The sequence below is a fragment of the Syngnathoides biaculeatus genome, chromosome 6 (assembly GCF_019802595.1).
Source record: "Syngnathoides biaculeatus isolate LvHL_M chromosome 6, ASM1980259v1, whole genome shotgun sequence".
Classification (NCBI taxonomy): domain Eukaryota; kingdom Metazoa; phylum Chordata; class Actinopteri; order Syngnathiformes; family Syngnathidae; genus Syngnathoides; species Syngnathoides biaculeatus.
Genome location: NC_084645.1, coordinates 28,895,489 through 28,909,694, shown reverse-complemented (window position 1 = coordinate 28,909,694; position 14,206 = coordinate 28,895,489). Strand labels below are relative to the sequence as shown.

The 14,206-nt window shown below is 42.0% G+C and overlaps 1 protein-coding gene across 3 annotated transcripts in view; it reads left to right on the top strand.

Annotated features, from left to right (window-relative positions):
* lrriq1 (leucine-rich repeats and IQ motif containing 1) overlaps nt 1–14,206 on the top strand; it is a 50,571-nt gene that overhangs the window by 26,097 nt on the left and 10,268 nt on the right. For all 3 annotated transcript variants that reach the window (XM_061823332.1, XM_061823331.1, XM_061823330.1), the window contains 4 exons: nt 4,977–5,101; nt 5,357–5,425; nt 6,359–6,435; nt 7,453–7,554. In XM_061823332.1, the coding sequence (XP_061679316.1) occupies nt 4,977–5,101; nt 5,357–5,425; nt 6,359–6,435; nt 7,453–7,554 (373 nt within the window). The remainder of the gene's footprint in view (nt 1–4,976; nt 5,102–5,356; nt 5,426–6,358; nt 6,436–7,452; nt 7,555–14,206) is intronic.

Sequence of the window (14,206 nt, the reverse complement as noted above, 5' to 3'; positions counted from 1 at the left end):
TCGAGAATCCAGAACCAATTGGAGCCACGACTAAGGATTAATTTAATGACCATTCGCCTCATTGCAATACGATAAGATATTGTACAAAGGAGGCTTTCACGATGTGTCGTGTCTGACACGTTCCGAGTGCCAGGCTACATCGGGCAGAGGTTCACTGAATTCAACTCTTAATCGAAAAATATGCCTATGCTAACACTGAGACAGCTAACAAGGTAAACGGTGGGTTTCACTATTGCACTGATAGTTTTTAGTGTTATTTTAGTCTTCAATGTAACTCTTCACCATAGCAACTTTACATCACAATGAATTGAGACAAAATTCTCATGAACATTGTTTCACAACGCCAACCATTTGCCTCATCATTGGGTAAGCAAAGGAATCCACACATTTTTAGCATTTTGGTCCAGGCATTAAAAATGAAAAAAAAAAAAAAAAAAAAATCCCCAGTGTAGTCCAAAATGTTGAGTTCCGCTGCATACCCTTCAAAATAAGACTATGAGCTTAACACAGGAAGTCAAGTTAAAACTTGCACATGGAAACAACTTGATGTAATAAAACAGTCCCAAATAACGATTTTAACTACTCTATATTTAATGTGTTAGTATATTGATTAATGAATATTACGTCAGTTGGGTTAGTTCCAATCACATTTAGTTGATATTGATAGTGATTATAAAGAACCCCAGGTCAAATGTTCATTTTAATCTTTGTGACGGGCTGCTAAGAAAATGGATGTTCATAATTTGGATAGATAAATAAATATTAATAAAATTAAAAATTAAAAAAATAATAAATATAAATATATAATATAAGGCCCCGTAGCTCAGTGGTTAGAGCACTGGTTTGGTAAACCAGGGGTTGTGGGTTCGTATCCCGTTGGGGCCTCCACTCCCTGAGAAGGGTTGCGTCAGGAAGGGCATCAGGCATAAAAATTGTGCCAAACATATATATGCGTTCATCTGAGATGACACGCTGTGGCAACCCCGAAAGGGACAAACCGAAAGAAACTGCTGTTGTAATATAAATATATTCTAATAATCGATAATAATGAAATAATGCAGCCCTATGGGGGCACAAACCAGTGAAATCTGTAGGCCGGTCCCAAGCCCGGATAAATGCAGAGGGTTGCGTCAGGAAGGGCATCCGGCGTAAAAACTGTGCCAAACAAATATGAGCGTTCATCTAAAGAATCCCATACCGGATCGGTCGTGGCCTGGGTTAACAACGCCCGCCCCCGGCACTTTTAACCTGCAGGGCGTCGGTGGAAATTCACCTACTGTGGGTCGAAGACAAAGAAGAGGAGGAAACCGGATCCAGCGTCAGAAGAAAAAGAGGAATGCACAGAGCCTACAATTGAGTGTAGGGACTTTGAATGTTGGGACTATGACAGGAAAAGCTCAGGAGTTGGTTGACATGATGATTAGGAGAAAGGTTGATATTCTGTGCATCCAAGAGAGCAGGTGGAAAGGTAGTAAGGCTAGAGGTTTGGGAGCAGGGTTTAAATTATTCTACCACGGAGTAGATGGGAAGAGAAATGGAGTAGGGGTTATTTTAAAGGAAGAGCTGGCTAAGAATGTCTTGGAGGTGAAAAGAGTATCAGATCGAGTGATGAGACTAAAATTTGAAATTGAGGGTGTTATGTATAATGTGGTTAGCGGCTATGCACCACAGGTAGGATGTGACCTACAGTTGAAAGAGAAATTCTGGAAGGAACTAGATGAAGTAGTTCTGAGCATCCCAGACAGCGAGAGAGTTGTGATTGGTGCAGATTGTAATGGATATATTGGTAAAGGAAACAGGGGCGATGAAGAAGTGATGGGTAAGTACGGCATCCAGGAAAGGAACTTTGAAGGGCAGATGGTGGTGGACTTTGCAAAAAGGATGGAGATGGCTTTAGTGAACACTTATTTCCAGAAGAGGGAGGAACATATAGTGACCTACAAGAGCGGAGGTAGAACCACGCTGGTAGATTATATTTTGTGCAGACGATGTAATCTGAAGGAGGTTACTGACTGTAAAGTAGTGGTAGGGGAGAGTGTAGCTCGACAGCATAGGATGGTAGTATGTAGGATGATTCTGGTGGTGGGTAGGAAGATTAAGAAGACAAAGGTAGAGCAGAGAACCATGTGGTGGAAGCTGAGAAAGGAAGAATGTTGTGCGGCCTTCCGGAAAGAGGTGAGACAGGCTCTCTATGGACAACCGAAGCTCCCGGAAGACTGGACGACGACAGCCAAGGTGATCAGAGAGACAGGCAGGAGAGTACTTGGTGTGTCTTTTGGTAGGAATGGGGAGAAGGAGACTTGGTGCTGGAACCCCAAAATACAGGGAGTCATACAAGGAAAGATATTAGCGAAGAAGAAGCGGGACACTGAGAGGACTGAGGAGAGGCGAAAGGAGTACATCGAGATGCGACGTAGGGCAAAGGTAGAGGTGGCAAAGGCTAAACAAGAGGCATATGAAGACATGTACACCAGGTTGGACACGAAAGAAGGAGAAAAGGATCTCTACAGGTTGGCCAGACAGAGGGATAGAGATGGGAAGGATGTGCAGAAGGTTAGGGTGATTAAGGATAGAGATGGAAATGTGTTGACTGGTGCCGGTAGTGTGCTAAATAGATGGAAGGAATACTTTGAGAAGTTGATGAATGAAGAAAATGAGAGAAGGAAGAGTTGAAGAGGCAAGAGTGAAGGACCAGGAAGTGGAAATGATTACTAAGGGGGAAATCAGAAAGGCACTACAAAGGATGAAAAATGGAAAGGCAGTTGGTCCTGATGACATACCGGTAGAGGTATGGAAGCAATTTGGAGAGATGGCTGTGGAGTTTTTGACCAACTTATTCAACAGAATACTAGCGGGCGAAAAGATGCCTGAAGAATGGAGGAAAAGTGTTCTAGTTCCCATTTTTTAGAACAAAGGGCATGTTCAGAGCTGTGGGAACTATAGAGGAATAAAGTTGATGAGCCACACAATTAAGTTATGGGAAAAAGTAGTGGAGGCTAGACTCAGGACAGAAGTAAGTATCTGCGAGCAACAGTATGGTTTCATGCCTAGAAAGAGTACCACAGATGCATTATTTGCCTTGAGGATGCTCGTGGAAAAGTACAGAGAAGGTCAGAAGGAGCTACATTGTGTCTTTGTGGATCTAGAGAAGGCCTATGACAGAGTACCAAGAGAGGAACTGTGGTACTGCATGCGTAAGTCTGGTGTGGCAGAGAAATATGTTAAAATAGTACAGGACATGTATGATGGCAGCAGAACAATGGTGAGGTGTGCCTTAGGTGTGACAGAGGAATTTAAGGTGGAGGTGGGACTGCATCAGGGATCAGCTCTGAGCCCCTTCCTGTTTGCAGTGGTAATGGATAGGCTGACAGATGAGGTTAGACCGGAATCCCCTTCAACCATGATGTTCGCAGATGATATTGTGATATGCAGTGAAAGCAGGGAGCAGGCGGAGGAACAATTAGAAAGATGGAGCCACGCACTGGAAAGGAGAGGAATGAAGATTAGCCGAAGTAAAATGGAATATATGTGCGGGAATGAGAGGGGCGGAGGAGGAAGACTGAAGCTTCAGGTAGAAGAGATGGCGAGGGTGGACGACTTCAAATACTTGGGGTCAACAATACAGAGCAATGGTGAGTGTGGTAAGGAAGTGAAGAAACGGGTCCATGCTGGATAGAACAGCCAGTGGAAGGTGTGTGGTGTGTTATGTGACAAAAAAGTCTCTGCTAGGATGAAGGGCAAAGTTTACAAAACAGTGGTGAGGCCAGCCATGATGTTTGGATTAGAGACGGTGGCACTGAAGAAACAACAGGAAGCTGAACTGGAGGTGGCAGAAATGAAGATGTTGAGGTTCTCGCTCGGAGTGACCAGGTTGGATAGGATTAGAAATGAGCTCATTAGAGGGACAGCCAAAGCTGGATGTTTTGGAGACAAGATTCGAGAGAGCAGACTTCGATGATTTGGACATGTTCAGAGGCGAGAGAGTGAGTATATTGGTGGAAGGGTGCTGAGGATGGAGCTCCCAGGCAAAAGAGCGAGAGGAAGACCAAAGAGAAGGTTTATGGATGTGGTGAGGGAAGACATGAGGGCAGTTGGGGTTAGAGAGGAAGATGCAGGAGATAGGCTAAGATGGCAAAAAATGACACGCTGTGGCGACCCCTAACGGGACAAGCCGAAAGGAAAAGAAGAAGAATCGATAATAATGAAATACATAAACACATACATATACATACGATTTCATAATTTACTTTTTCAACCCCCCAAAAAATCAGAATCAAAATTCTTTTGGAATCAAAGTAAGGAACCGTAATCGCTCGAATTCAAACGATGCCCAACTCTTGTGATGGCAATATGTATGAATATGTGCATTTGGTTTGTCACTCATTTGAGAAAACAGCTTACATAAATATCTTTTTTTCTGCCTTTGAAAAAAAGCCGGTGATTTTAAAGACAACAAATATCATCAATACAATCGGTAATACGGGGGGTGAACATGCAAACTCTGGGATTCGAAGCCCGATCCCCAAGAACTATGAGGCAGTAGTTCTCTGTGTTGCCATAGAATGTTAACTGAGTATTATTTAAAGACAACCTCTTAACCGTATTTGATATTAATGTCATACCTCAAATAAATGAGTAGTACTCTTGCAGTTTGTAGCGTTCATGTCGTTTCAGAGGAGTGATTCGCCATCTCTCTATGATGGTGCTTATCGCCTCCTCAGGGGATTCCTCTCAGCCTGTCCCTGATTGATCTTTTAATGCGCTCTCTGGATAAACACACTGGCCTTTTTTTTTCTTAAAGCCTGATGTCATTTTTCACAATCCTGTGTTTTCTCTGCCTTCATTTACCTCCCGTTGAATCTTTACTTTGGCTGACCGGCTCGCCTGCGCTGTACATCATGTGAGCCGTTTGGGTCCGACTGAAACGGCCCAGCTGCTTTCACGCCTTGCCCAAGTAAGTGTTGTTTGCATTCTAGAGTCCAGGATTCTATCCGGAATATTCCCAATTGGTTTTACCACCTCTGCCCACACGGAGGCTCACGCAAGCCTGGGAAATCAAAGAACACGAGGACAAGCGGGTTTTCCAACAGAGCTCCAACAGGTAAAAGGTCCAACTGCTAGCTAGCCAGGTGTCAGCTAACGGCGGAAGCTAACGTACCAGTCTACATTACCCCGTTATCTTCATCAAATCATCATCGTCGATTTGGTGACTTATGGCCATCATGTCTAGAATTGCAAATCTTCTTCTTCTTCTTCTTTTCCTTTCGGCTTGTCCCGTTAGGGGTCGCCACAGCGTGTCATCTTTTTCCAGCTTAGATTTTTAAAAATCATGCATTTTTTTATTTTTGTATTTTAGGAGCGAATCTGCTTCAACTTCAGTGGCAAGTGACTTCTCTGAGAGATCAGAAAGAATTCTGGAGGAATGGTAAATTGTCTGATGAATGTTGTCACAATGATGAAGATGAACAACTTGTATTTCACACATTATATTAAAATGGCTGTTTTGTGGGTTTGTTTAAGCATGGTCGTTCGTAAGAAGCAGTATTAGGGCTACACTGGAAACAAAATAAACTGCATTTTTTTCCCCAGAAAAAGTTCAAATGTTATGAGAATAAAGCTTTAAAAGGTGTTACCTTATGAAAATAAAGTGGGGAATTTTACTGAGGAAATTTCATCTAGAATTGAGAAATTTTTTTCTTGAAGAAAAGTCATAATTGTACCAGAATAGTTATATTTTTCAGTTAAAAAAAGCCCTATAAAAATAATTACATTGATTAAAACTTTTTTCAAGAAGTTTTATTTTTCCCAGAAATATTTTTTTTCTCACAATATAAAAATATATTTTCAAGCTAAATGGTTAAATAAATTGTAAAAGTTAGAATTTTCAAAGGATATTTTTTCCCCAAAATCTTACGAGTAATAATAATAAGTACAAATCTTCGGAGAATAATGTTTTATTTCGTCTGGACAAAAAGACTCCTTGAATGAGAAAAAAATACATTTTATATTCTACGAAAAAAAGGCACAGTGGGCACATGGGCATAATGTATTTTTTTGAGTCTTATTGCAAGGTTTATTATTCCCATAAGATTTTGTGTAGTCTCTTGTTTTATTTGTTACTTTTATACCAGTGTTGCTCTTATACGGCCTTTTGTACAATTGTGTCTTAATTCTGCCCTTTCACTCATTTGTTTCAACTTGTGGCTACATCTTCAACCTGCAAAGTCCCGTGTGGTTCCATTCCTAGTACTCTTCCATTTGAACTTCAAGTGCTGAAATATTCCATAATTCACAGTCTTATATTAATTTAGAATCACACTTCGCTCTTTTTGACTTTGGGGTCATTTTATGCCTTCAGGGGCTTCACTAACAGGCAAACGGCTGAACTGATGCTGAGGAGAGCCCAGAAGATGAAGTCCAAGCGGAAAAGCCCAGGTGAGTAGCATATAAACTGCCTGTAAAGTCTCTCCCCCCCCCCGCTCACATCAAATAGATGCAATAAGTTTGAAAGGATGTCTCCAGAATTTAACAGTTTTTCACCATGTCAGTTGTCTGTGTTTTTAAAGCGGCGCTAGCTGAGCACATAGCGTGCGAAGAACGGTGTTGACTTCCAGGTCAGGGGTTGTCGTCTTCAGTGGGCACACCCACACGATACTGCAGTTTGAGGGCGGGCCTTATTTTACATACATGTGATTTATTTTGAGTCAATCAAATTTGGCAGGCTTGTTAAAAACAGTCTTGTCTGTGGTGTGTCAAATTTCCAGGACATTTTTTGGGCCCGTTGACAGGCTCTTTGAGATATGTTATAAGTATGCGTGGACTGATTACTCTCATGAGTGGAATATATGAGCAGGATTTCGTAAGATTAGGACAGGACAGCCTGCTTAGAGCCAATTCTTACGGGGCTGTGAAAGGACGGTAGTTTTGAGCTATAATTCTTGATCCTTGAGCTAGTTTGACTTGTTTTTGGTGGGGGGGAATTACATAATGACTCTTTTAACACTAAATACTATTGGCCGCATTTCCTAAAAAGATGAAAAAAAAAGAAAAATGTTGCTTGGTTTGATGGCCCGCTGTGTTCCTTGGGCTGCGCTTTGACAGAGGAGCACCTTTCCAGCTCGCGTGCGGTAACGAGCCATAACGCGCAGCAGAGGCCAGGCTCTGTCGCTTCTTATTGAGCTTTATTTGAGGAAAAGGGACAAGTCTCGTGTCGTCGTCTGGGGTTCGTGCGGTCCTAGTTGACGTGGCCCTGCACCGCCGAGCCAACAGTAGTCGGACCCTTTGATCGGCATGTCATCTTGTCATTCCGCCCCAACCCCCGCCAGGTCTTTGTCGACTTTAACTCGTGGTGGCAACCAGAGCTGTGCTCTCATACTTCCCAGAAGTGAGGCTGCGGTTCTCTTGCTTTTTTTTTTAGGCCTGGCTTAACCTCCATCTGCCCTCCCTCTCCAGGTCCGTCAGGGCATCTGGAGGCCTGGAGAAACCAGCCACTTATAACCTTCCAGCTGGAGGCTCCAAACAGGCTGGCACGGCGCAGCATAAGTGCTACAAGGGGTAAGACACGCACGCTGGTTACGTTTTCGTCTATTTATGTCATAGTCTCAAGCAGAGGTGGGCCTACGCGGAGACCTGAGACTAATTGACCTCATTTAATATTGTAATAATATTTTATCATATAGACATGTTTATATTATGTTCATTTTTTCCAATATTTTTACTCCTACGGGCTGTTTTCACGTGACGTCACCCCTTGCGCTGCCTCGAACGGCGGCCATTTTTATCCCTGCGCTCCGTTACTCATACATACGCCAGGTGGACGACATGATGTTTCTAAGTGCATTTATTGAAGACGCGACCGACAGCACATCAAGCCCAGACTGACTACTAGGCGACCTGGCATACACACAGTATGGGACTCGGGATTGCGTCACAAAAGCGCAGTATTGTTCCCTTGATCTTTTACTCTATGTGACAGAAATCACGATTGAGAAGCACTTACCTCTATGCTAACACGGAAAACAAAAGGCAGTGGAATATTATTTTTTTAATATTGAGGCAAACTCCATTTGTTCCTTTTTTTTTTTTCCCAAAAAAAGTAAAACCTGTATATTAGTTCACCAAAAGCAAAGCGAAATGTTTGTTTAAGATTTTGATTACAATGGCAGAAAGACAAAAGAATAAACAAATCCAGTATTCACAAAGTTCGCGAATCTTTCAAGTGACTAACAAAAAAAGGATCTTAACTGTAATGTTGGCCTTCTGAAAAGAGTATCGATTAAGCTTGTTAGCTTAGCTCGGCGACACATCAGCACGATGGAGGTTGAACCCGGGCAGCGTGATAGAAGCGTCGGGCAATCGTCCACAAAGTCAAGTCTCCGTGAAGCACAGAGCCGCAGAACGTTCAAAGTCTTTCATCGGAAACGTTAGATGATGTCCCCGCTTACGCAGCCGGCCTTGTGTACTGGATCACGAGGCTTTGTAGTAACTCTGGAAAAAGCTTCAGCGAATTGGCGAGAGTTGTCAGAAGAAGGCTTTCTGATGGTCAGCAAGTCCTCTCTTGTGTACTTGAGTCCCGAGACGCCCGTGAAACACAAGAACACAAACAGTAACGGAGAGCATTCCATAGACTTCCACACTGGTACGCGTTAGGTAGGGAGGTTAAATGGCGGCGCGCAGTGGTGTATGGGTAATTCAGCAAAAAATGTGACATCAGTGAAAACAACCCATTGTTTTATGTTTAAAAAATCTGTTTTTATAATTCCCAATATTATAACGGTTTGCAGCACGATTTTTTTCAAATGTGTACATCAACCCCCTCCACCATGATTAACGTGACCACACATTAGCACGCTCAATCATGTATGCGAAGAAGACTCCTGTAGTATTTGTTCCACTAATTCAATCATTTTGAGGTCCTTCGTTAAGCCTTTTTGGGGGTTTTGGGCCACCATAAGGCAAGTTGTAGTGGCCCCATCAGAACCTGTACTTGTCACTTATAGTCTTAATATAATACGTTAAGTTTACGTTACGTGATCGGTTCGTTTTTAGCATTAACAATATTGCTTAAGTCCCTTCAAGACATTATTAGTACAATTACATTCATGCTGACGACTGTACTAACCTCATGACAAGCAAGGCATTGCAAATGCACACATTATTAATAATGGTTAAAATAATAAATAATTTCTGAACTTTTTAGACTCTGTACTTAGCACTGACCTTGCTTTACCTTGTGTATTGATGTTTTGCACATTGTTTATTATGTAGTCATATATATATTGTAAAATATTGGCTGGATGGTGGGAAGCTAAGCTTCAGGTAGTATTCTGTGCGCATTATGATTTTACATTTAATTATTATTTTGTATACTGGTAATTATTTGTACGCGTTGAAAGAACATTCTTGAAGATGAGATGATGCATCCCAATCCCATCCCAAATAAATACCGGTATCAACAACCAACCATTTTCTGAGCCGCTTATCCTCACGAGGATCGGGGAGAGTGCTGGAGCCTATCCCAGCTGTCAACGAGCAGGAGGCGGGGTACACCCTGAACTGGCTGTTTGACCCTTCATTTTTTTCCCTAACCTTTTTCTCTGAGATCTGGCAAAATGGGTGTAAGATGGTGTGACGGGCCATCAGGCCTCCGTTGTTTTTTCTCTAAAATTTGTTCATTAAAATGCATTTGATTATTCTAGATTTATTTATGAGGGAGGAAGGGGCAGAAAAAGACCATCCTTCGGTGTAGAAGGGGCTTCAGTCTTTATTCTTTTACTCTGAGATCTGGCAAAATGAGCACAAGATGCTCTGAGGAAGTTCAAGAAGAGAAACATTTTCTCCCTTGTCCTCCTTGGCCTGCCCTGAGGTGGAGAGATGATTTGACATTGTGACATCGGCAGCCAGACTTGAAAAAGGGGGGAGAAGAAGGTGGAGGAAAGAGAGTGGGAGGAGTGCTCAAGTGGGCTTTTATTATCTCATCCAGGGAGCAATGCTCAGAAGGTCATCGAGGCATAAGAGAGTCCACTTAATCGTGCCTCCTGTTGCTTTTGTGTGTACATGACAGGCAGCAAATTTAATTTTCACATTGTGGGGCTATTGCGAGAGTACAACCCCTGGGGTTCATTTTTACTATATTTTTTTGGGATAGTTTTGCCCCCCACTCGGCACACAATAAGTGAGTATTTCCCAACTTTTACTGAGACAAGGCACCTTTTTTTATGTTACAATAATCTCCATGGCAGCCAGCACTCCCCGAAACAAAAATGTCGCAAAGAGATCCGATAAAGTGCTGCCTTGAGACACGAGTTTAATTCAATCCGTGACCATGCTCGTAACACAAAATACTTGTTTCTCAAATCGTCTTTTCCCAGTGAAATGAATTGAATTGCCATTAATCTGTTCCAGCCTCCACCCAAAAAACAATAACTTACGTAGTGTGTTTTTAATAAGGAAAATAGTGCTCTATAATATTGTACCTCATAAAATAGTAATAATTAAATACTTGTAAAATGGGTCACTTGTATCTCAAGGCACCATGGTACTGAAATAATGATGATCTACTCCTGACCACAGATCTGTAAGTAATATAAAAAGCAACAGGTGGATACACAGATTAATTGTGCCTTCTGCCATTTAGTGTTACTGCTTTCATTGAAATGCCTGTCACTATATGTTGCTGGCATACATACGTAGATAAACAATAAACAGTGGAACCGCCATAAAATCAAGCCCGAATATTGGAAACTGGAACGTCGGAACTGAACAATACATCCAAACATAGTTTCCATTTGTCACTCAAAATGCCATTGACAAAGTCTGTTAGTTCCAGAACTGGCCGGTGTTGTTTACTGGTGCTGTTACAAAGTGCAGGTAGAAAATGGGACGAATGAATTTTTGGGTCACAAATATGACTTATTGTTATATCCAATTCCATAAACGTGCCTCCCGTACTTACATGGAGGTCATGTTGAATTTGGTCCATTAAATTGGTGTCAATGTGACGCTGGTTATATCTATTTTCTATTATACATGTAAAACTGAGAGAGAGAGAAGCATGAGGAATACAAAACACAGGTCTGTAGTCTGGAACAGGCTATTTTGGTACTGTAACTTTTTTTTTTTTTTTTTTTGTCAAGCTGTTCTCCTTCGACAACAGATTTGGAATTAGGAAGCGCATTAATTCCTCGAAGCTCATGAAAATGACTCGTATATGATGAGTATTGTTCGTCAACAATGTCACCATGACCAAGCACCCCTGCATGCTAAATTTGGATTGACTGTCCATCGATTTTAAACACTGTTTATCGTGGTTAGGGTCACGGGGGCGCTGGTACCTATCCCAGCTGACTTTGGGCAAAAGGTGGACCTACACCCTGGACTGGTACATATAGACACGGACAACCATTCCCAATCACATTCACACCTCTACTGAGTGGGAACTGAACCCACGCTACCCACACCAAAATCACGCGAGTGTACAACACACAATCAGTGACTGGTTTGAATGTGAAACTTTCAAACATTTTATTATTATTTTTTTTTTTACATTTATTTACCACTTGGTCCTACACTGGGCTTTCAGGCAAAAAAAAAAAAAAAAGATCATAATTTTGTACTTAATACGGGTGCATAAAATATCTTTCAACGGACAATTAGCTATATCAGACTTGTACCCACACACCCACACCCGAGCCCTATTAGACCATGCTATTGAGGTTTCACTGTTCATAATTTGTACGAAATAAATCATAAATTTTTGATCAATTAAGTGACTTATAATGATTTCCCAGCACCGCGGTTGGGAATCACTGCACTAAGACAGTGGCATGTCAATGGCTCCTGGTGCTGTGATCCTTAAGGGATCTGTACCGACCTTCCTTGGCACACTCCTGGCCATGACCTGTGGAAGGCACCGCACCCTCCTCCCCTTCCTCCTTCTTGTCCGGATCTCCCCCCACAGTGCCCCAGGCCTGTGGAGGCAGCCAGGCCTGGCTCGGCCTGACACGCTCTCCTCAACAGGGGTTAACGTTTCAGGGGGTTTTGAGTCCGGGCCCTTCTGGAGGTGATTAGCCCCGAAAAGCCATGACAGATTCTTTCCAAGATATCTGACGCGCCGTGTTTATTTTATCCGGGCTCTTTGTGTGGATGTGCTGGACATGAGTAACCCACTTGAAACGGGTATCGGCTTACGCGGAGAGACGGGGAAGAGGATGGAAGAAGTGGGGGGTGACGAGCCTCGAGATGTTTTGTTGTGAAGGGAAAAAAACATTCCTCGGATGATTCCTGTTGTCAAAGTGTCCCAGAGCGGGTGACGTGGTCCCTCCACTATGTTGTTGGCGTCCATGCTTGTGTCTCGGGCAACTTGTTTGCCAGCCTGCCCCAAATTTTACGTGTTGTGGAGAGAACGTCTCTAATAAGGGTTATCATTTAAGTAAACTCATGAGACCAGAATGTTGTGTGATTTCATGTCTGTGTTCCCGGAAGAGCAATGTGACATTCTGGTTCCACCCAGTTTGCAGATTTAAAGATGATTTTGCGTAATGTGGAGAAGGCGTCTTTAAAAAGGATTTGTGTTCCAGTAGAGTCCGACATCTACAATATTGATAGTGACCGTGTTGATGTTCCGTAAAACAGCTCAATTTAGTGGTTCCACCTAGCCTGCTTCAAAATTTTCAATGTATGGAGACTTGGTCTTTTTGCTGTTCAAGCAGACTGACATGTGTGTCATGTTTTATGTAAGAGAATTACCGTATTTTCCGCACTATAAGGCGCACCTTCAATGAATGGCCTATTTTAAAACTTTTTTCCTATATAAGGCACACCACATTATAAGACGCATAGAATAGACAGTACAGTAGAGCCTGGGGTTACGTTATGCTTCAATTAGATGGAGCTGCACTATTGATCGATATATAAGGCGCACCACATTATAAGGCGCACCGTCGGCTTTTGAGAAAATTAAAGGCTTTAGGTTTATAGTGCAGAAAATACGCTACTCAATTTGTTACATTCGGATTTGCTCAAAACCTATGTGATGTGGATGCAACGACTTGATGATAATTGGTGTTCCAGTAGTCTGTAGTCCAGTATTTGGCTCACTCCGCAATGTTGTGCATGACCGTGTTCACTCTATGTTTTGGGGAGCTAGGCAATTTTATTGGTTTCACCTTCAATCTTATGTTGAGAGGGAGTTTTTATTGCCAACTAGCATTCAAGTAGATCGTTATATATGTTCGCTCCACAATGTTGCTTATTGTTTGGGGAGTGATGCAACTTACATGTTCAAGTCATATCTTATATTATGTGGAGGCAGCGTGTCTAGCAACCATTTTTGTTCAGTGTAGACTGACATGTGGACACTCAATGTTGTGTGTGTCCATGTTTATGTTCCAAGAAGTTATGGAGACAGCATCTTTAACAAAAAATAACGTTCAATTATTTACTTTTCAAGCAATTACTGTTCAAGCAGACTGGCATGTGTGTCATGTTTGAAGTTAAAGAGAATTACTCAATTTGTTGCATTCAGACTTGCTCAAAACCTGTGATGTGGATGCAGCGTCTTAATGATAATTGGCGTTCCAATAGTCTGTAGTCCAGTATTTGGCTTACTCCACAATGTTGTTCACGACTGTGTTCACTCTATGTTTTGGGGAGCTATGCATTTTTATTGGTTTCACCCCGTCTACCTCAACTCTTAGGATTACAGTATACGGAGAGGGAGTTTTTTTTGCGAACCAGCATTGAAGTAGATCGTGATGGATGGTCGCTCCACAATGTTGCTATGCAACTTATATATTAAAGTCATATCTCACGTCATGTGGAGGCAGCGCATCTAACAACGATTTGTGTTCCAATGGACTACTGTAGCCGCTCCACAATGTTGTGTGTGTCCATGTTTATGTTCCAAGAAGTTATGGAGACAGCATCTTTAACAAAAAAATAACCTTCAAGTAGACTTTGACATGGTAGCTCCACAATGCTGTGTGCATAGTTTTGTGCAACTCTGTCTTCCTCAAACCTTACATTGTATGAAGATGACATCTTTAACCATGAGTAGCTTTTCAATATGCTGACAAGTGGTCACGCTACAGTTTTGTATGCATTTGTCTATCCATGTATTTTTCATAGTGTTTCATCTTTCTCCATACTACCTTTAAAGTCCGCTTTTACTTGACATTAATTGTAATATAACTGATGAAATTGTTTA